The sequence below is a fragment of the Lates calcarifer genome, linkage group LG7_2, assembly GCF_001640805.2.
Source record: "Lates calcarifer isolate ASB-BC8 linkage group LG7_2, TLL_Latcal_v3, whole genome shotgun sequence".
In the NCBI taxonomy this organism is placed as follows: Eukaryota; Metazoa; Chordata; class Actinopteri; family Centropomidae; genus Lates; species Lates calcarifer.
Window position 1 is genome coordinate 503,889 of NC_066854.1, and position 22,226 is coordinate 526,114.

Consider the following 22,226-nt stretch of genomic DNA (forward strand, 5'->3'; position numbering starts at 1 on the left):
GCCATTTCTCCAAGAGCCACGCCCACCAGCTGTCCCACATGGCGGCCTCTCACCCCGCCTGCCTGGACGCCGTGACGGTGGGTCGCCTCGGCAACATCCTGATGTACCAGAGCACGGCCCGGCTGTTCCACTGCTCCGACTGCTTCTACACCTGCCGCGACTTCAGCAAGCTGTACAAACACATCATCTCCAAACACTGCGCAGGAGAGGAGGGGGGAGGAGGGGATGAGGGGAGCGACGGGGGAGAGAAGGAGAGGATGGGGGAGGAAGGTGAGGAGGAGGAGAAGAGCGAGAAGAGAAAGAGGAGCGTTGAGGCTGAGGAGGAGGACGAAGGGTCGGTGAAACCCGGCGGCGAAGGAGACGACGCCGCCCTGACGTCGGACGGCACCGGTTACCGCTGCCTCATCTGCGGCTGGAAGAACAAGCTGAAAGCTCTGGGCGTCAACCACGTGATGAGGAAGCACGACATCCCCAAAGCCTACGCCACCCAGGCCATCAGGAGGGACGCCGCCACTCCCAGGCAGGCGCAGGGCGGCGGCGGCGGGGCGGTGCTGGCCGGCGAGGAGGAGGAGATGGCCGGGCTGAGCGGGGAGCTGCTGAAGGAGGAGATGGAGGCCACGGCGAAGGTGGTGCGCTTCATCTCCAACCGCTTCGTCTGCCTCATCTGCGGCTGGAAGACCAAACTCAAAGGTATCTGCTCAGACTCCCAGCAGAGAGAGAACAGTGAGACGAGCTGCAGGTGAACGTCTACCTGAGTGTGTACCTGTGTGTGTGTGTTGCAGGTTTCGCCATCAGTCACGTGGTGCGCAGCCACGACGTGGAGCGACCGTACGGCTGCAAAGACTGCAAGCGCTCGTTCTTCCTGCCCAGCAGGCTGCAGCAGCACGTCAGGACGGCTCACCGGCCCGGACGCTACGCCTGCCCCTTCTGCTGCTTCAGGTCACACTACCTGGGAGGGTTCAGGAGGCACTGCAGCCGCTGCAACGCCCGGGAGGAGGAGGGGGGGGAGGGGGGAGGAGGAGAAGGTGGAGGAGGAGGGGGAGGGGGAGGAGGAGTAGGAGGAGGGGAGGAAGAAGAGGAGGAGGAGGAGGGAGAGGAGAGGAAGGAGACGAGAGGCGGGAGGAAGCGACAGAGAGCAGCGAGGGAGATGGAGGAGGAGGAGGAGGAGGATGAATGAGGGGGGGGGGGCACTGTCTCTGAGGGTCCTCCAGGTCTGGAACCACTTGGTCCTGGTCCTGGTCTTGGAGTCTGGACCTGGTTTTAAGACCTGAACTGTCTGTGTGTGTATGTACATCATCTGTATCGTAGACTGAAAGAAGCTGACTGTTGAACAGGGTTTAATTCACGTGAAGACGAATCATCAACCATGAGTTTCCTGCCTCTTGTTTAATCAGCTTCTGATTCAGAGTCAAGCTGAACAGCTGATGAGTTAAAAACCAGCTGATGTCCAATCAGGACTCAAACATCAAGACTTTAAATGGAGTTTGTTGCTGCAGAGAGCAGAGAGCTGCAGTAACATCAACGTCATGAACGTCTCAGTTTGTTTGATTCTGCTTCATTAAGTAACAAATAAAAGCCTTTTTTTAAAAATAACTCTGATCTGAAATGTCTGTTTGAGGAAGCTGCTTTTATTGTGAAAGGGAAAAGGTTTTTTTGATGTTTAGTTTTTCTCAGACTCCTGACGCTGCAGAGAATCTGTGGTTAAACTAAAAGGATCTTCCTCTCTAATAAAAAGCTCCGTCTCTGTCTCATGTCCTTGTTTTACTGATCAAGTGATTAATCAATGAATCAGAGAGAAACTGATGAATAATCAGTAATAAAAGCTGATTGTTGATTTTTTGAAATCGTCAGTAAAAGATCTACATCAACATGTAAGATGAGAGAATGAGCTCCAGCAGCTGATGGAGCCTGTGGCTGAGGTGTTGGTGTTGCTTCCTGTGGTGGAGGTCATGTGACAGTGCGGCCACAGAGAGTCTGCAGACAACTATTTGTTATTTATTTAGCCAAAACATACAAAAAACCCAAACCAGCCAATCACATCAGAGAGAGACGACGCGTCCTGACGACGAGAGCCCGCCTCCAACACAACAGATGCTTTCTGATTAAAACAACATGAAGCACCGAGCACTAACACCTCCTCCTCCTCCTCCTCCTCCTCCTCCTCGGACCAAATGAAACATTCACACTCTGCAGGAACCAACAGGAAACATGAGGACAACACTGTTTTCCACTGCAGGAACTTAAACCCCAAACCCTCTGACTCTGGAGAAGCAAACCTTTACCTCCACAAGGAAACGTCCCAAAGCTGCTTTTTAAATCTAAACAGGAAGCTGCCGCCGCCGCCGGCAGTCTAAGAAAAACTTTATCAGCACCACGAGTGACAGCGACGTTACTGTCCGCTCCGAGCTTATCCACACAGCTTCACATCACACAGGAAAGTTTAAACCAAAGAGAAGTAAAGAGTCGATCGTCTGACCGGCAGCTGGAAGTCGACATGATTGTGTCCCATGTTTGGCTCAGGTGGGTACGACCTGTCCCACAATCCTCTGCTGTCTGTCAGTCACGCAGGTTTAACCTGAATCACTGACAGTCCATCAACACTGTAGTGAAGGGGGGGGGGTCAGATGTGTCGGGGGCACCACGCCCCCTCCAGCGCCGCCATGTTGATTCCCCGCAGGTCGCCGAAGTCGTCGCCGTCCCCGTCGCAGTACTCGCCGTCATCGTCGTGGTCGTCGAGTCGAGGCGTGAAGCTGGTCGACGCTTTCTGCTGCGAAACCAGGGTTTGATTCATTATTCTGACGCAACACAGACTGAATATTTTCAGGTCCTGGACCAGAACTTTAACCACATCAGGACGTTTCACACAAAACCATTCATTCACATTCAAATCCACTGTTTTCTTCAGAGCTGTGACAACAGTTCCCAGCATTAAAGTCTGACGTTTACTGTTTCTACTGTTAAAAACAAAGTCACATAAACTCGATGTCAGAGCTCAGTGTGGTCATTAAAGCGACCAGAATAAAAGCTGGATTTACCGTTCGGACGACGGGCTCTCTGAAGGGAGGACAGACCATGTGGAAGCGAGGGATGGCCACGTGGAAAACTTCCTCTTTGTTGGCTGCAAGAGAAACGAGACACGGTGTCGTCGTCATGACTTTCAGCACAAACACAGAGTGAAGATGTGAACATGTGGTTTCCAGGCTGTTACCGAGTCTGTGGAAGGTGTAGTGGCCCTCCATGTACTCTGACGGGGTGGAGAAGGTGGTGCAGCTGGCGTACTCGTGGACCTTCCCCGGCGTCATGACCGGAAACTCTCCTGCACACACACAGAAACACACACAGAGTCAGAGGCTCGTCTCAGCCAATCACGGCCGAGCTGCACAGGTGGGTGGGGTCGTGTGACGGGGAGCAGCGTACCGACCACGCCGGGGCCCTGCACTTCCTCCACGTTGCCGTCGGAGGTGGTGATTTTCCAGTAGCGGCTGTCGAGCTGACAGGCGGCTTCAGGCGAGGCGCTGCTCGACATCTCTATCCTGGAAACAAACACGTCCTCGTTAACTCACCGGGGAGACGCTTAACGGGCGGCGGCAGAGAGGGAGAGGGAGCTACCTGATGCGGTAGGTGAAGAAGAAGTGCGGCGGGTGGACGGAGGAAAGTTCTGGCAGGAAGGAGGTAGAAACAGAGACGGTGATGTCGTCGGTCGTCGCCACACAACCTTTATCATGGACGTACCTGCAGACAGAGAGAGGTCAGCTTTGGACACGTCACCTGTCAATCAATAAGCCTGGTGAAGTCAATGACGTGTGTGTTACCTGAAGATCTGGTCTCTGATGATTGGATATTCTCCTGTGACGACGTTGTGGACGTAGGTGGTGAACCACTCTAAGAAACAGGAACCTGAACACACACACACACACACACACACTTAAGGTCTCAGTGTGTTTACAGAGGCTCAGGATGTTCAGCTGTCAGTGGATCACTGTGTGAACTCACCTGTGATGAACATGTCGATGGCTGAAGGATCCTGAGCCGTCTGATCCTGAACGACACAAACATAAAGAGACAGAGGAGGGTGAGGCTGGAGCTGTTTCCTCTCTACACACCGCACTTATTTTGAAAGGGCAGATGGACAGGAAGGTTACGGACGGGGCAGGGGTAGAAGCTCTCGAACATCCTGCGTCCCTCGGCCGGCTCCAGAGCCATGTACTGACTGAGGCCCGTGTGGAAGCAGAAGGTGAGCGGCAGGCAGCGCCTCATCCCCTTCCTCTGCTGGAAACCTCCGGCCGCCGTCTCCACGTCCAGCAGCACCTCCGACCGGTAGTGGTTGGACAGAGACATGCTGCCCATCAGCCTGACGACAGACAGACAGACAGACGGGTGGGGTTAGACAGGGAGACGAGCAGCTGCAGGGTGGAGGAGGAGGTGGAGCTCTGAGAGACAGACACTGACCCCGGGATGACCAGCTTCTGTCCGTTGTGGATGCGGTACGAGCAGCGGTAGTCGTCAGGAAGTCTGCAGCCGATCTGAGCCTCGATGTCGTTCAGCTCCACCTCTGTGGCGCCCTCTGACCGAGACAACAAACAAACCACGTGAATAAACAAACAAACATCTCTCAGGTGTGTTCGGAGGCAGCTGGACTCAGCCGAGCTCAGAGAGCAGACCTGAACCCTCAGGGTCGTGTTGGACCAGGAGCTGTTCACCTTTGAGCGACGCGATCATGCGAGGACACCTCTGCTGCAGGAAGCTCTTCAGCTGCTCCCAGGCTCTCTTCAGCACCGGGTAGAACTGGATGTAGCGGCCCAGGTCTCTGTAGTACTGTTTGAAGAGGCAGAACCAGGACACGCCGCTCTGCAGCCGGTCCACACTGCACACACACACACACACACAGTGACCTTCATACCTGCAGACTGACAGCGAACAGAGCAGCTGAGTGACAGCAGTAGAAGCAGTAGAAGCAGTAGAAGCAGCACTCACTCTGACAGCAGCCAGTGTTTGGAGCACAGCGCCCTCCACAGCGGGTTGTGTTTGGACAGTTCGTTCAGCCTCCTGCTGACGTAACTACAGCTGCAGAGAGACAGGAAGACACAGACACTCACTGACCTCAGAACAGGAAGAGAACACTGATTGATCACTGATTATTGATTAGACACAAAAACAGCAGAGCAGAGCTACAGCAGCGCCGCACTGTATCTTTGTAAACAAGAAATAACTAATAAAGAAACTTTATTTAACACTGATGAATAATTCAGATCTGCTTCTGCTTGTTTTAAAAAGGAACCAAACAAATAGACCTCAGATCATTTAACTTCTAATGCTAATGATGTTTTTCAAAGTGAACAAGTGATAATATCTGTAATATCTGTTGCTGTGAACTCATCATAAACAGTTTCTGACACTTTCTATTACAAATAAAGGAACAAAAACAGAAGCTACATGCTAAGCTAACGAGCTGCAGAGTGTCAGTGTAGCTAACAGCTTTAGCTTCACTTCATATTAACTTCATTTACACGTGTTTTCCCTCCAGATATTCCTGTTTCTATCAGTGTGTATGAATGTTAATGTTTCTATCAGTGTTTGTATCTGCAGACTCTTTCTGCTGCTGCAGGTTGTTGTTGTTGTTAGCACTAGCCGTTAGCCTCCTCCGTCCCGCAGCTTCTTTACACCAGTTTTATTAAATAACAGTCGAACGTTCGTGTCGGAGTCACCGGGTTCTGGTGTCGGATACTTACTGGACCAGGTCCCTGAAGTCCAGGAAGGATAAAATGTGCAGCAGCGGGTCTGAAGGCAGGTGATCCACCCGTAACTCTGAAGTAGCCGCAGCCATCGTTAGTGTCTTTCTTCTTCTTCTTCTTCTTCTCCTCCTGTGACGTTTAGCGGAAGCTGACGCGCCCTCAGTGCGGCGTCAGCGCCCCCTGCTGCAGCTACAGCACTACTGCAGCCAATCAGAAGAGTTGAGGCTCAAACTCTTCAGGGTTTAAACTCCTTTTTTACTAATTTCTTTTAACTTTTGGTGTTGGACTTCAAACTTCATTGAATCTCCTGAGGATTAAGACCTCAAATCTTTGGACAAATCTTCCAACAGCCCGAGAGACTGGGACAGAAACAAAACCAAGTTCTTCTCTTGGTGAATTTCAGTCTTTCCTCTGGACACTGGCTTTCAAAATTAAATCTGTCTCAAGATTGAACCAACAACCTCTAAACTTCTACAGAGTCATCGACCACCTGGAGCCTCCTGGACAAAGACACTGTAAAACCTAATTTCTCGAAATAAACCTTTAACACTGAGAGCCTCAGGACCATGTTCAGACCTTTCAACAAACTGACAACATTTTAGCTTGAACTGAATCAGCTCAGTCATCCTAAGATTCAGAGACCAAACACTGATATTCACAGTGATGCTTTTATTGTGAAAACACAAAAGAATGAATTAACCTATTCAGAAAAAAAAACACTACTGTAATGGTGTATTTCTACTCTAAATGCACTCATAAATCATTAGCAATCAAAAAGTGAACTGACCAATAATAGAATTGTCAATAAATATTCTTAAAAGACCTGAACAGTAACTCAAATAAATGAATAAAGTGATGCTTTAAAACATAATGCATATATATTTTGATATTATTATAACAAAGTAAGAAAAAAAAACTACTCTTAATATCCTCAATTTCTGAGTATCTAGTATATAATCAATGTAGCATTAGAATATTTGTGACATTAAAATCCTCTGACCATTCCAATGGATGAATTGTTTGACAGCTATACATCTTTAATATGACATTCTGAGTAATATAACATCTCATGTTTACTTTAAACACAGTTTAAACAAAAAATATGTACATTAACAATTTGATTAACAGATTAAAATGTGCCTTAAACTTCCCTCTCGCCTCATGGTCAGCCATGTTTCCTGACAAAGGGTTTGTGGTTCTACTTCTACTCTACTGCTGTCCACTTTAGATGATGTGGGACGCTGTGATTGGCTTATAAATAATCAAAGTCTGGGCCTCTGGGTGGAGTCAGATGACAGTAATCAAAGATCTAAACATCCTAAAGTTACATCCATTGGTCAAAGGTCAAAGGTTGAATCTGATCTGAACAGATGAAACACAGTAAAAGTCAACAACATTTTTATCCTGCAATAATCCTAACATCCTTCATTTAAAGGGCTGGACTGATTTAATACACTGATCTGAAAATTAAGAAAAGACAAATATTCACAGACATGAACAGACTGAACTCTCTGTTCAACAGAGAGAAAGTTTCTCTGACAGGAGGAGACTCTGCTACACTGAACACAGAGACAATGAGGAACCAGACCGCCAGAACCCAAACCCAGGATACAGAGGTTCAGTGAATGTGGTGTTGAAGGTGTGGAGGTGGAGCAGAGAGTCAGAGGAGACTCTGCAGAAGGACAGAGAGCCAGCAGGACAGTCCACATACACTGCTACTCTGTTAGAGACAGAGGAGGAGGAGGAGGAGGTGACATACTTTTCTGTGTTATTGTGACTGACAGAGTAACCATAAACATCAGAACAGAACAGACTCCAGGACTGATCGTTCCTTCCAAACTTATGATATTCTCTGTCCCCTTTCCTTCTGATTCCTCTGTAACTCAATGTTACATAAACCTCTCCTTTCCACTCGACCTCCCAGTAACAGCGACCAGTCAGACCAGTTCTACACAGCAGCTGAGGCCAGAAGTCAAATCTGTCTGGATGATCAGGATATGACTGATCCTCCTCCACATATATCACCTTCCTGTTGTTGTCAGACAGTTTGATCTTTGTGTTCACTGTGTTTGTGTCGATTGTGAGTTGACAGGAATCTGATGGAGAGAACAAGACACAATACAGCTGCAGTTATTGATGGATGATCTGATCATTGATTGACAGTTTGATGATGACTCATGACATCAGTGATGTGACAGTTTGAAGCTGCTTTGTTTTCAGGAATCACATTAAAAACACACTTACACTTCCTCAGACCTGGTCTCAACCATCGGACTCCACCAGGCTCCACCCTGAAAGGAGGAGGGGGGTCAGACCAGCACATTCTCTTTCAGCATGCTAACATGGACATTACATGGCTCTCATACACAGACTGTTGGATTATTCTCTTGTTGTTGTTGAAGTCAAAGCTCTTGTGTAGAGATCTGTCATCAGCTGTGACAGAGAAAATGTTTCCAGCTCTTCCTCCTCTATCAGACATTGTCTGTGGCTGCAGCAGGCCTCTCCATACCTGAGAGTGTCCAGTCTCCAGTCTGGATCCTCCAGTCCAGCAGACAGCAGCTTCACTCCTGAGTCTCCTGGATGATTGTAGCTCAGGTCCAGCTCTCTCAGATGGGAGGGGTTGGAGCTCAGAGCTGAGACCAGAGAAGCACAGCCTTCCTCTGTGATCAGACAGCCTGACAGACTGAAAACACACAACACACAGGAACCCTCTGTCAACACTTGCTGCTCTGTTTGTTTGTTGTTTCACTTTGGTTCAGCTTCAATGTGTTTGAGTCAAATCTATGAAAATATCTTCAACATCATCAGTGGAATTAAATCATTCAACAACTAAAGAAAAACCAGAGAAAAAGATGAAAACTCCTGATGGAAAGTAATTCTCTGAGTCTAGAAAGTCCTGTTGAACTTTAGTAAAATGTTCTTTACACAATCCTACACAGGTTAACTGTTTATCCACTGATGTAGATCAGATTTTAAATGATCATCAGTTAAACAGGTTGATGAATCCTGACCTGAGAGTCTTCAGTGAACAGTGTGGACTCTTCAGTCCAACAGACAGAGTCTTCAGTCCTGAATCCTTCAGGTCATTGTCACTCAGGTCCAGACCTCTCAGACTAGAGGACTGGGAGCTGAGAACTGAGGACAGAGCTTCACAGCTTCTCTCTGAGAGGTTACAGCCACTCAGTCTGAAGAGATGATGATAAGGAATTAAAGAAGAAAGGAATTTATTTTCTCTCCTGTTGAAAAGACAGCAGTGTCTTTATATAACGATGAATGAATCCAACTATCTATATACTTACAGAGCTTTGTTAGAGGCTTTGACCACTGGCAGCAGCCTCAGAAGAGCCTCCTCTGAAGCAGAGTATTTCTTCAGGTCAAACACGTCCAGATCTTTTTCTGATGACAGTAAGATGAAGCCCAGAGCTGACCATTGAGCAGGAGACAGTTTATCTGTGGAGAGACGTCCTGAACTCAGGGACTGTTGGATCTCCTCCACTAGAGAACGATCATTCAGTTCATTCAGACAGTGGAACAGGTTGATGCTTTTCTCTGCAGAGGGAGTCTCTTCAACCTTCTTCTTGATGTACTGGACTGTTTCCTGATTGGTCTCTGAACCACTTCCTGTCTGAGTCAGCAGACCTTGTAGGAGACTCTGATTGGTCTCCAGTGAAAGACCCAGGAGGAAGCGGAGGAACAGGTCCAGGTGTCCATTTGGACTCTGTAAGGCCTTGTCCACAGCTCTCTGGTAGAACTGTGTCTCTGCAGATTCATATTTTCTTCTTTTAGACTTCTGGGAGGTTGGTTGTTCTTCTGACAGCAGATTGACTCCAGAGTTGATGAAGGTCAGATGGACATGAAGAGCAGCCAGAAACTCCTGAACACTCAGATGGACGAAGCAGAACACCTTGTCCTGGTACAGTCCTCTCTCCTCTATAAAGATCTGTGTGAACACTCCTGAGTACACTGAGGCTGCTCTGATATCGATGCCACACTCTGTCAGGTCTGATTCATAGAAGATCAGGTTTCCTTTCTGCAGCTGATCAAAAGCCAGTTTTCCCAGAGACTTAATCATCTTCCTGGTCTCTGGACTCCAGTGTGGATCTGTCCCAGATCCTCCATCATACTTGATGTTCTTCAGTTTGGTCTGAACCACCAGGAAGTGGATGTACATCTGAGTCAGGGTCTTGGGCAGCTCTCCTCCCTCTCTGGTTTTCAACACATCCTCCAGAACTGTAGCAGTGATCCAGCAGAAGACTGGGATGTGGCACATGATGTGGAGGCTTCGTGAGGTCTTGATGTGGGAGATGATCCTGCTGGCCTGATCCTCATCTCTGAACCTCTTCCTGAAGTACTCCTCCTTCTGTGGGTCAGTGAACCCTCTGACCTCTGTCACCATGTCAACACACTCAGGAGGGATCTGATTGGCTGCTGCAGGTCGTGTGGTTATCCAGAGGCGAGCAGAGGGAAGCAGTTTCCCCCTGATGAGGTTTGTCAGCAGCACGTCCACTGAGGTGGACTCTGTAACATCAGTCAGGATCTCAGTGTTGTGGAAGTCCAGAGGAAGTCGACACTCATCCAGACCGTCAAAGATGAACACAACCTGGAACTCTTCAAACCTGCAGATTCCTGCTTCTTTGGTTTCAGTAAAGAAGTGATGAACAAGTTCCACCAAGCTCAACTTTTTCTCTTTCAGCACATTCAGCTCTCTGAAAGTGAATGGAAATGTGAAGTGTATGTCCTGGTTGGCTTTGTCTTCAGCCCAGTCCAGAGTGAACTTCTGTGTTAAGACTGTTTTCCCAATGCCAGCCACTCCCTTTGTCATCACTGTTCTGATTGGTTCATCTCTTCCAGGTGAGGCTTTAAAGATGTCTTCTTGTCTGATGGTTGTTTCTGGTCTGTCTGGTTTCCTGGATGTTGTTTCCATCTGTCTGACCTCATGTTCATCACTGACCTCTCCAGTCCCTCCCTCTGTGATGTAGAGCTCTGTGTAGATCTGATTCAGAAAGGTTGGGTTTCCTGCTTTAGAGATCCCCTCAAACAAACACTGGAACTTCTTCTTCAGGTTAGATTTGAGGTTGTGCTGGCACATAGCAGGAGATTCTGAAAGAACACAAAACATATTTTCTTAAAGTAGCTATATCTGACTTTTTTAACCACAAGAAGGTCAAGTGAGTTTCAAAACAAATTCTGTGTTAGCTACTACTTAGTGCCCCTGCTCCCTAAAGAATGCACATATGAACATATTTCCCTCCATGTGTTGAGACGTCAGTAAACGTCTCATTTCTCTATCATGTTAAATCTGTAGAGAAATCCTCTTACTGCTCTGCAGACAGTCAGCCAGCTCCTCCTGCTTCATTCTCCTCAGGAAGTTCACTGTGATCTTCAGAAACTCCTCTCTGCTGCTCCTCCTCTGCTCTTCATCCTCACCGTCCAACACCTCCTCATCCTCCCTCTGACTCTCTAAGCATTCTGGGTAATCTGGACTCAGAACCTTCTGCATCTTCTTCAGCTCCTTCTTCACAAAAGTGACGATGTTCTCCTCCAGCAGCTGGAACAGAAAACTATATGAATGACTTCATCAAACTAAAATCATGGAGCCAAACATCAGATCCATGTTGGACACACTGACAATCCACTGGTCTAAAAAGTGCAGCATGGAGATTATTGTCAACACAACAGATGTAAAAGTAGTTGTTGTCCATGTACAGACCATAAATATGGAGTCCAGGTGTGTTTGATGCTGCTGGGCAGACTGACCACTGGGAACCTCTGAGCTCTCCTGGTCCACTCTGTGGAGGAATCATGAAGAATTAGCTCACATTATGTCTGTCCACACAGAGACAGACACAAGCTAAAGGTCCATCAAGTCATATTTGGATGTGAAGAATGAATCAGACGACTCCCTGTAGTGGTAAAGGTTTACTAGTCCTGCTGATCCCACTGAGAATCAACACAAACTGTTTCTGTCTCTTTTCATGTGAACGACTGAGGTGGACACTATGAATGTCTTCCAGGAGAGACTGTCTGAACATGGGAGGAGTTATCTCCATATTTAAACCACATCACGTCTCCCCCCTCTCTATGACGGCCGGAGTTTTACCTCCACCTTCCAGTGTGGACGTTCACAACAGATAGAAACACTTTGATTTCAGACGTGGTCCAACAACACGTCGTACAAACTAGTTCTTTTCTAGAATAAGCTGAGTCTTACTGTCAGTTACAGCTTACATCTGATCAGCTGATGGACGTCCACCTTTAAAGTTAATGAAGCCTTTCTTTGACTCGTTGCTCTTTAAAGACAGACAGCTGGGTCCAGGAGAGTCTGGTCTCTGCTGCTGGATCCTGAAACAAAAACAGAACTGATGAATCTGCATGTTGGATAAAAACTGATGAAAAATATGTTCAATATTTTAATAAACACAGCAACTAACTTTGTTTTTCTGTCCATTTTTAATTCTCACCTTCCATCAACAGATTGTCTGAAATCTGAAAGAAGAGAAGGAGATGCTGATCGGTCTCTCTTCATGGACACACAGCTGGGTTCAGGTTCAGATCCAGGTCCAGGTCCAGGTCCAGGTCCAGGTCCAGCAGAGTGTGGTGAGTGCTGCTGCTCTGGGCTTGAACACAACACACACAGAGCAGTGAGTGTGAATCATGATGGTGCAGTGATGTGAGTGCTGAGCTCTGACATGGAGAAGAGTCATGGACAGTTAGAGATCCTCATCTCACCTCTGAGCTTTGGTCTGGCTCTCATGTTCCCCACACAGAGTGGTTTTAGAGGGAGGGACTCCCTCCTCTCTGTCCTCATCACTCATGCTGAGAAAACACAAAACACTAATCATTCATCTGCTCATCAACTGAGCAGCTTACGATGCATCTATGACCTTTTCCATTCACTGATTCAGTTTGACCTTCATGAAAAAGCCAGATCTTTGTAATAACAGGTGAGGACAGGTAGCTCAGTCTTTGTGCTGTCAACAGAGACTCATCTGTCATTTAGAAATGTTCATCTTCTTCCTGTTTGTTTCTTTGAATTCAAACAACAACAGATTCAATGAGTGAATTTCTCGTTGTTCTTCTTCTTATTATATTGTATTTTAATGTTGTCTGCTGGAGCTGGTTTCAACTGTTTTTACTGTACAAAACAACGACAGTCAAATGTGGTGAAGTCTGAGGAGGGACACAAAGAACTAGTTATTTCCTGTTGGAGCAGAACCAGGTCTCTTTCTGAATCCCTCATATTAGTTTAATATGAACAGAGTGTGAAGGACCTCAGTCCCTCTGACTGTCACACTGAGTCCACATGAGTCCTGTAGAGTCCGTGTAATGACAGAGTCAGAGCTGTTCTCCAGCGGCTGTCCGGCCGAGCTCAGTACACACACAACATGGCGGAGAGGAATCTCTCCGTCCTCCTCCCTTTACACCGACAGCTCTGACTCTGCTACAGTAACAATAGAATAACAGCAGAAACATATTACCGTCACATTAGAGTCACATTAGATTAACTGGAGCGTCAGGTAACGACAGGTGTTCACAGGTAAAACAGTAAAAACAGCTACATCACCTTCAGACGGAGAAAACAAACTGCGCCACGATGATCGGTGAAAACGAAACTAAACTTTAAACAGGAATTGGAGGAGGGAGGGAGGGGTCAGAAACATGAAGTGAAACATAATCAGAAAAGTTCAGATGTGGTTTGACTTTGTTTAAAGACACAAACATTTAGAAACATCTAAACTCAGAGTTCAGCAGCTTCAGTGAACAGTCCTGATCTAATATCTCTGACTGTGATGAGGAGGTGTCGCCCTCTGGTGGTGAACAGGTAAACTGCATGATGTCAGTCTCATGAACACAGGTGACATCAAGTGTTTAGAAAAGATAAAAAGACTAAATGTTGTTGTTAGAATTGGACTAATGACTGCTGTTAACCACACTGAGACCAACACTGATGTCTTCAATACAAACTGGACTGTTAAAGACACAGAGACTCACAGAGAAACTCTCCTCATCACTGCCCTCCAGTGGTCACTGTCAGGAACTACAACTCTCCACATACAGCACTGACAATAATACTGAGATTCACACTGACATTATGACACATTCACTGCATTATTTTAGCTCTAATGTTCATCAGTCTGATCATGACTCTCTATATGTGAACACACATATTATTAAACTGCTATAAATACTGATGTCAATACTGATATTGATCTTTGGAAACTGACTGATGGAGGAATCATCAGAGTATTTACTGCCCTCCAGTGGTCACACTGAGTCACTACAACACTACATTACACTGATCTGTGTCCAACAGGATTCACACTGATCATCACGATCAATATGTTCTGATCAGTATTGATGACGTCATGGTGACAGCTGCTGCACTGTAAAAAATGACAGGAAAGGATGGGCTGTTAAAAAAAACAACCAATGTGACTATCAGGAGATACACTGTAAAAAAAATATAAAAAAATTGACACTAAGAACATCACCTGTAAGATAAACCAGGATGGTCCAGGTGGTACACTGTAAAAAGACAAAACAATCTTACTTTGAAAAACAAAAACACAACCAGAGGATGCACTGTAAAAATGTTCAGAAGGGAAAAACTGTGAAAATAAAGAGGGTAGAGACCAGGGTATACACTGTAAAAAATGTGAGGAGGTGACATGAAGATGCACTGTTAAAAACACAACCAAGGCGACCGTGGATAGCCAGTCCCTGGACAGATCACCAGTCCATTACAGGGATGACATACAGAGACAAACAACCATTCACACTGACATTCACACATACAGACAATCTAGAGTTACCACTTAACCAACAGTGCTAACGACCACACCACTGTGTCGCCCCATTAATTATGTTACAAACACAAAAAACTATAGTAATGGTGGGTTTTATTTCAAAGGCACTCATATAAACAAATTAAGTGATGCTTTAAAACACACTGCATGTATGATTTAACAGAATAATAAAACTCATCCTCAGTTACAGCAGTATATTAGATATTTTCTGTACATCATCAGTAAGATGCTTAATAAGCTGATTAAATAATTAGGAAATCTGTGACATTCAGATCTGCTGACCATTCCAATGGACAGATTTTGATTGAAAAAATCAATAAAGGCTATATATCTTTCCAACGATATTTTGACATGTATAAGTAATATAACAGCTCACATTTAAATACAATTTAAACACAATGTTCTTTAACAATACGATTAATTCCATGTTTGCTGAAAAAGGGGGTGTGTCTGTACTGCTGTCCACTTTAGATGATGTGGGACACTGTGATTGGCTATTAAACATGGTGGAGTCAGAAGACAGAAATCATAGATCTCAACATCCTAGAAAAGTTATGTTCATTGGAACGGAACATCAACAGAAGTTTTATCCTGTAATAATCATAGCATATATTTTTAAAGAACTGTAAGAGGAAGAAGTTTATAAGGAGTCATTTAGAAGAGTTTTAAAATTAAACTGATTTAATACATTAATCTGAAATTGTGACAGAGACAGACATAAACAGACTGAACTATCAGACTCTGCTACACTGAACACAGAGACACTGAGGAACCAGAGCTGGACTTGAACCAGAACCCAAACCCAGGATACAGAGGTTCAGTGAATGTGGTGTTGAAGGTGTGGAGGTGGATCAGAGAGTCAGAGGAGACTCTGTAGAAGGACAGAGAGCCAGCAGGACAGTCCACATACACTGCTACTCTGTTAGAGACAGAGGAGGTGGAGGAGGAGGAGGAGGAGGAGGAGGAGGAGGAAGAGGAGGAGGAGGAGGAGGAGATATTTGTTCTTTTGTTATTGTGACAGAAACAGTAACCACCATCAGAACAGGTAAGATTCCAGGACTGATCATTGAATCCAAACACACAGTCCTCACTGTCTCCTTTCCTTCTGATTCCTCTGTAACTCACTGATACATCAACCCTTCCTCTCCACTCGACCTCCCAGTAACAGCGACCAGTCAGACCAGTTCTACACAGCAGCTGAAGACACTGATCAAATCTGTCTGGATGATCAGGATATGACTGATCCTCCTCCACACGTATCATCTTCCTGTTGTTGTCAGACAGTTTGATCTTTGTGTTCACTGTGTTTGTGTCAAATGTGAGTTGACAGGAATCTGATGGAGAGAACAAGACACAATACAGCTGCAGTTATTGATGGATGATCTGATCATTGATTGACAGTTTGATGATGACTCATGACATCAGTGATGTGACAGTTTGAAGCTGCTTTGTTTTCAGGAATCACATTAAAAACACACTTACACTTCCTCAGACCTGGTCTCAACCATCGAACTCCATCAGGCTCCACCCTGAAAGGAGGAGGGGGGTCAGACCAGCACATTCTCTTTCAGCATGCTAACATGGACATTACATGGCTCTCATACACAGACTGTTGGATTATTCTCTTGTTGTTGTTGAAGTCAAAGCTCTTGTGTAGAGATCTGTCATCAGCTGTGACAGAGAAAATGTTTCCAGCTCTTCCTCCTCTATCAGACATTGTCTGTGGCTGCAGCAGGCCTCTCCATACCTGAGAGTGTCCAGTCTCCAGTCTGGATCCTCCAGTCCAGCAGACAGCAGCTTCACTCCTGAGTCTCCTGGATGATTGTAGCTCAGGTCCAGCTCTCTCAGATGGGAGGGGTTGGATCTCAGAGCTGAGACCAGAGAAGCACAGCCTTCCTCTGTGATCAGACAGCCTGACAGACTGAAAACACACAACACACAGGAACCCTCTGTCAACACTTGCTGCTCTGTTTGTTTGTTGTTTCACTTTGGTTCAGCTTCAATGTGTTTGAGTCAAATCTATGAAAATATCTTCAACATCATCAGTGGAATTAAATCATTCAACAACTAAAGAAAAACCAGAGAAAAAGATGAAAACTCCTGATGGAAAGTAATTCTCTGAGTCTCGAAAGTCCTGTTGAACTTTAGTAAAATGTTCTTTACACAATCCTACACAGGTTAACTGTTTATCCACTGATGTAGATCAGATTTTAAATGATCATCAGTTAAACAGGTTGATGAATCCTGACCTGAGAGTCTCCAGTGAACAGTGTGGACTCTTCAGTCCAACAGACAGAGTCTTCAGTCCTGAATCCTTCAGGTCGTTGTTACTCAGGTCCAGATCTCTCAGACTAGAGGACTGGGAGCTGAGAACTGAGGACAGAGCTTCACAGCTTCTCTCTGAGAGGTTACAGCCACTCAGTCTGAAGAGATGATGATAAGGAATTAAAGAAGAAAGGAATTTATTTTCTCTCCTGTTGAAAAGACAGCAGTGTCTTTATATAACGATGAATGAATCCAACTATCTATATACTTACTGAGCTTTGTTAGAGGCTTTGACCACTGGCAGCAGCCTCAGAAGAGCCTCCTCTGAAGCAGAGTATTTCTTCAGGTCAAACACGTCCAGATCTTTTTCTGATGACAGTAAGATGAAGACCAGAGCTGACCATTGAGCAGGAGACAGTTTGTCTGTGGAGAGACGTCCTGAACTCAGGGACTGTTGGATCTCCTCCACTAGAGAACGATCATTCAGTTCATTCAGACAGTGGAACAGGTTGATGCTTTTCTCTGCAGAGGGAGTCTCTTCAACCTTCTTCTTGATGTACTGGACTGTTTCCTGATTGGTCTCTGAACCACTTCCTGTCTGAGTCAGCAGACCTCGTAGGAGAATCTGATTGGTCTGCAGTGAAAGACCCAGGAGGAAGCGGAGGAACAGGTCCAGGTGTCCATTTGGACTCTGTAAGGCCTTGTTCACAGCTCTCTGGTAGAACTGTGTCTCTGCAGAGTCATCTTTTCTTGTTTCAGACTTCTGGGAGGTTGGTTGTTCTTCTGACAGCAGATTGACTCCAGAGTTGATGAAGGTCAGATGGACATGAAGAGCAGCCAGAAACTCCTGAACACTCAGATGGACGAAGCAGAACACCTTGTCCTGGTACAGTCCTCTCTCCTCTATAAAGATCTGTGTGAACACTCCTGAGTACACTGAGGCTGCTCTGATATCGATGCCACACTCTGTCAGGTCTGATTCATAGAAGATCAGGTTTCCTTTCTGCAGCTGATCAAAAGCCAGTTTTCCCAGAGACTCAATCATCTTCCTGGTCTCTGGACTCCAGAGTGGATCTGTCCCAGATCCTCCATCATACTTGATGTTCTTCAGTTTGGTCTGAATCACCAGGAAGTGGATGTACATCTGAGTCAGGGTCTTGGGCAGCTCTCCTCCCTCTCTGGTTTTCAACACATCCTCCAGAACTGTAGCAGTGATCCAGCAGAAGACTGGGATGTGGCACATGATGTGGAGGCTTCGTGAGGTCTTGATGTGGGAGATGATCCTGCTGGCCTGCTTCTTCAATCTGAACCTCTTCCTGAAGTACTCCTCCTTCTGTGGGTCAGTGAACCCTCTGACCTCTGTCACCATGTCAACACACTCAGGAGGGATCTGATTGGCTGCTGCAGGTCGTGTGGTTATCCAGAGGCGAGCAGAGGGAAGCAGTTTCCCCCTGATGAGGTTTGTCAGCAGCACGTCCACTGAGGTGGACTCTGTAACATCAGTCAGGATCTCAGTGTTGTGGAAGTCCAGAGGAAGTCGACACTCATCCAGACCGTCAAAGATGAACACAACCTGGAACTCTTCAAACCTGCAGATTCCTGCTTCTTTGGTTTCAGTAAAGAAGTGATGAACAAGTTCCACCAAGCTCAACTTTTTCTCTTTCAGCACATTCAGCTCTCTGAAAGTGAATGGAAATGTGAAGTGTATGTCCTGGTTGGCTTTGTCTTCAGCCCAGTCCAGAGTGAACTTCTGTGTTAAGACTGTTTTCCCAATGCCAGCCACTCCCTTTGTCATCACTGTTCTGATTGGTTCATCTCTTCCAGGTGAGGCTTTAAAGATGTCTTCTTGTCTGATGGTTGTTTCTGGTCTGTCTGGTTTCCTGGATGTTGTTTCCATCTGTCTGACCTCATGTTCATCATTGACCTCTCCAGTCCCTCCCTCTGTGATGTAGAGCTCTGTGTAGATCTGATTCAGAAGGGTTGGGTTTCCTGATTTAGAGATCCCCTCAAACAAACACTGGAACTTCTTCTTCAGGTTAGATTTAAGGTTGTGCTGGCACATAGCAGGAGATCCTGAAAGAACACAGAAACTTGTTTTCTTAAAGTAGCTATATCTAACTTTTTTAACCACAAGAAGGTCAAGTGAGTTTCAAAACAAATTCTGTGTTAGCTACTACTTAGTGCCCCTGCTCCCTAACTAATGCACATATAAACATATTTCCCTCCATGTGTTGAGACATCAGTAAACGTCTCATTTCTCCATCATGTTAAATCTTTAGAGAAATTCTCTTACTGCTCTGCAGACAGTCAGCCAGCTCCTCCTGCTTCATTCTCCTCAGGAAGTTCAGTGTGATCTTCAGAAACTCCTCTCTGCTGCTCCTCCTCTGCTCTTCATCCTCACCGTCCAACACCTCCTCATCCTCCCTCTGACTCTCTAAGCATTCTGGGTAATCTGGACTCAGAACCTTCTGCATCTTCTTCAGCTCCTTCTTCACAAAAGTGACGATGTTCTCCTCCAGCAGCTGGAACAGAAAACTATATGAATGACTCCATCAAACTAAAATCATGGAGCCAAACATCAGATCCATGTTGGACACACTGACAATCCACTGGTCTAAAAAGTGCAGCATGGAGATTATTGTCAACACAACAGATGTAAAAGTAGTTGTTGTCCATGTACAGACCATAAATATGGAGTCCAGGTGTGTTTGATGCTGCTGGGCAGACTGACCACTGGGAACCTCTGAGCTCTCCTGGTCCACTCTGTGGAGGAATCATGAAGAATTAGCTCACATTATGTCTGTCCACACAGAGACAGACACAAGCTAAAGGTCCATCAAGTCATGTTTGGATGTGAAGAGTGAATCAGACGACTCCCTGTAGTGGTAAAGGTTTACTAGTCCTGCTGATCCCACTGAGAATCAACATAAACTGTTTCTGTCTTTCATGTCAACGACTGAGGTGGACACTATGAATGTCTTCCAGGAGAGACTGTCTGAACATGGGAGGAGTTATCTCCATATTTAAACCACATCACGTCTCCCCCCTCTCTATGACGGCCGGAGTTTTACCTCCACCTTCCAGTGTGGACGTTCACAACAGATAGAAACACTTTGATTTCAGACGTGGTCCAACAACACGTCGTACAAACTAGTTCTTTTCTAGAATAACCTGAGTCTTACTGTCAGTTACAGCTTACATCTGATCAGCTGATGGACGTCGCCCTTTAAAATTAATTTCCCAGTCCTTCGACTCGTCGCTCTTTAAAGACAGACAGCTGGGTCCAGGAGAGTCTGGTCTCTGCTGCTGGATCCTGAAACAAAAACAGAACTGATGAATCTGCATGTTGGATAAAAACTGATGAAAAATATTTAGATTTGAAATATTTACAAACTTATAATGTGAAATGCTTCCTTCAGTTCTTACCTATCATCAGTAGATTGTTGGAAATTAAGAGGAGGAGTAATTGACCGGTTGCTTTTCATGGACACACAGCTGGGTCCAGGTCCAGGTCCAGGTCCAGGTTCAGGTCCAGGTCCAGTGGAGTGTGGTATCTGCTGCTCTGGGCTTGAACACAACACACACAGAGCAGTGAGTGTGAATCATGATGGTGCAGTGATGTGAGTGCTGAGCTCTGACATGGAGAAGAGTCATGGACAGTTAGAGATCCTCATCTCACCTCTGAGCTTTGGTCTGGCTCTCATGTTCCCCACACAGAGTGGTTTTAGAGGGAGGGACTCCCTTCTCTCTGTCCTCATCACTCATGCTGAGAAAACACAAAACACTAATCATTCATCTGCTCATCAACTCCAATCATTTCTCCTGGAGAAATCTCAGCTGCTCCTCCACTGATCTTCTTCTTTCCTCTTTCATATCAGTGTCAGTTGAATGCAGTCAGACAGCAGTGAGGCAGAGGAAGCTGCCATCAGCTGCTCTACTTCTACTATCAGTCCACTAGATGGAGTCATGGAGCTGCAGTCAACAGCAGCTCAGCACTAAATCAGTGCTCCTTGTTTTTGTTTTTTTTTTATCATGTGTGATCTCAGCAGATAAAAGTCCAAACTTGGAAAACAAAAGTGGAACAGAAAAGTGTGAAGCTGCTGCTGTTTAAGATGGAAACTGAATCAAATGTGAAGCAAAGCATTGGATTCTAAAAATAGACTGTAGTGGTAGTTTCAGAGCAGCAATAAATATAAACCACCACTAGATGGAGCTGATTAACATTCATCAGTGACTCAAACATTTTCAGTGATCTGACTTTTAGACTGGTCACAGTTTAACACAAATGAAAAACTGAAGCAGGTGAGATATGACTGAAATGAACAGACATCCATCTTTACTGATCTAAAGTTTCTAAGCTGATGTTTCTGTTTGAGACGACGACTGTTTCAAACCAAAGAAACCTCATCACCTATAAAACATTCAGAATAAACCAGTTCCTGCAGCTAGAACCAGAGAAAACCACGTCTCTTTAATGAGGAGAAATCAAACCAATCAACAGATTCACTTACTCAACTTTTCTCCTGAACTTCATCACTCTCTCATTTTAATCAGATCAATGTTCCTCATAAAAATATGCAGTCTGACTGGTCGGACTGAGTCTCAGTCAGACTGAAGTTCAAATGCTGAAGTTTGATAAAGACATTAAACCTCCTCATGAGTCTCAGTGTGAACTCACCAACACTCTGCTGCTGTTTGAGTCTTTTCATTATTATTGATTATTGATCAGCTGAGCTCTAATGGATCTAATATCTCCATTAACTGTGAAGGACTTTGACTCTTCGTTGATGATGATGGAATAAGAAGCAAACCACTGCACCAAACATCATCCAGACAGAAACAAAGACTGAAGTCACTAAAGACAAACTGAAAGGATCAAACAGAGAAACTTACACTTGATTCAAACTCCAAAGAGCTGAAGAAGAAAACTCTCCACTCCACACCTGCAGAGAAAAGATGTGACACAGGTGAGCTGTTACCTGGACTGACTCAGACTCCACCTGTGATAGGTAGGAGGACAGGAGGGAGGGGCTGGAACAGGAGTTTCTTCCTCTATGGTTGGTTGGCAGTGTTGACAGTTCTGGGTGTGTCACTGAGCTCTGCAGGAGGAACAACTTAATACATCATATTCTTGGATATAGACCTGTAACATGAAGACCTGCTGTTGTAAACAGGTGGTGGTTTTCATTTTGGCTAAAGAAAAATTTAACTGAAAACATAACAGCCCTTCAATCTGACAATCTCTGATCCAAGGTTTTCCTCTCAGTGTTGTATCTTCTATGTTTTAGGAAAACATGTTGGAGCCTCAATCTGATTCATTTCACAATGTCTATTAACGTTTACTTTTCTTTAAGACTGACTTTACCTCAGAATCTGTTCTTTCATTTCCTTCCAGCCCTGCAAGGAATCCAGTAAGACCTGA

General features: G+C 45.5%; 4 protein-coding genes and 1 long non-coding RNA gene across 8 annotated transcripts in view; 2 read left to right on the forward strand and 3 right to left on the reverse strand.

Moving 5' to 3' along the window:
• The window catches only part of LOC127139103 (chromosome alignment-maintaining phosphoprotein 1), a 2,673-nt gene extending 1,080 nt beyond the window's left edge, over positions 1–1,593 (forward strand). For all 3 annotated transcript variants that reach the window (XM_051065837.1, XM_051065838.1, XM_051065839.1), the window contains exons 2-3: positions 1–690; positions 783–1,593. The exon at positions 1–690 is cut by the window's left edge and continues 87 nt beyond it. In XM_051065837.1, coding sequence (XP_050921794.1) covers positions 1–690; positions 783–1,177 — 1,085 coding nt within the window. In that variant the 3' untranslated portion in view covers positions 1,178–1,593. The remainder of the gene's footprint in view (positions 691–782) is intronic.
• A 380-nt stretch (positions 1,594–1,973) lies between these two features.
• LOC108873218 (F-box only protein 3) lies at positions 1,974–5,882 on the reverse strand. Of its 2 annotated transcripts, none has more exons than XM_018661354.2 (12): positions 5,730–5,882; positions 4,975–5,064; positions 4,701–4,864; positions 4,450–4,564; positions 4,147–4,351; positions 3,994–4,039; positions 3,813–3,897; positions 3,610–3,732; positions 3,418–3,533; positions 3,209–3,316; positions 3,036–3,118; positions 1,974–2,764 (listed from the first exon to the last, which is right to left on the reverse strand). In XM_018661354.2, the coding sequence occupies exons 1-12, from the start codon at positions 5,822–5,824 to the stop codon at positions 2,621–2,623; spliced, it is 1,374 nt and encodes a 457-aa protein (XP_018516870.1). In that variant the 5' UTR covers positions 5,825–5,882; the 3' UTR covers positions 1,974–2,620. The 2 variants fall into 2 exon arrangements, with proteins under 2 accessions (XP_018516870.1, XP_018516868.1); XM_018661352.2 differs by having other exon boundaries at positions 1,974–2,767.
• A 499-nt stretch (positions 5,883–6,381) lies between these two features.
• Positions 6,382–13,517, reverse strand: LOC127139101 (NLR family CARD domain-containing protein 3). Its single transcript, XM_051065762.1, has 11 exons — positions 13,297–13,517; positions 12,462–12,548; positions 12,194–12,349; positions 11,961–12,074; positions 11,443–11,521; positions 11,052–11,280; positions 9,032–10,832; positions 8,744–8,917; positions 8,242–8,415; positions 7,977–8,023; positions 6,382–7,828 (listed from the first exon to the last, which is right to left on the reverse strand). The coding sequence occupies exons 2-11, from the start codon at positions 12,545–12,547 to the stop codon at positions 7,287–7,289; spliced, it is 3,402 nt and encodes a 1,133-aa protein (XP_050921719.1). The 5' UTR covers position 12,548; positions 13,297–13,517; the 3' UTR covers positions 6,382–7,286.
• On the forward strand, positions 7,203–15,570 carry LOC127139105 (uncharacterized). Its single transcript, XR_007808988.1, has 3 exons — positions 7,203–7,348; positions 15,355–15,476; positions 15,507–15,570. It is a non-coding gene; the product is annotated as an uncharacterized LOC127139105 (long non-coding RNA).
• On the reverse strand, positions 14,616–21,804 carry LOC108873215 (NLR family CARD domain-containing protein 3-like). Its single transcript, XM_051065761.1, has 11 exons — positions 21,698–21,804; positions 20,484–20,570; positions 20,231–20,371; positions 20,004–20,117; positions 19,489–19,567; positions 19,098–19,326; positions 17,077–18,877; positions 16,789–16,962; positions 16,287–16,460; positions 16,022–16,068; positions 14,616–15,873 (listed from the first exon to the last, which is right to left on the reverse strand). The coding sequence occupies exons 2-11, from the start codon at positions 20,567–20,569 to the stop codon at positions 15,284–15,286; spliced, it is 3,435 nt and encodes a 1,144-aa protein (XP_050921718.1). The 5' UTR covers position 20,570; positions 21,698–21,804; the 3' UTR covers positions 14,616–15,283.
• Between the last annotated feature and the right edge of the window lie 422 nt (positions 21,805–22,226).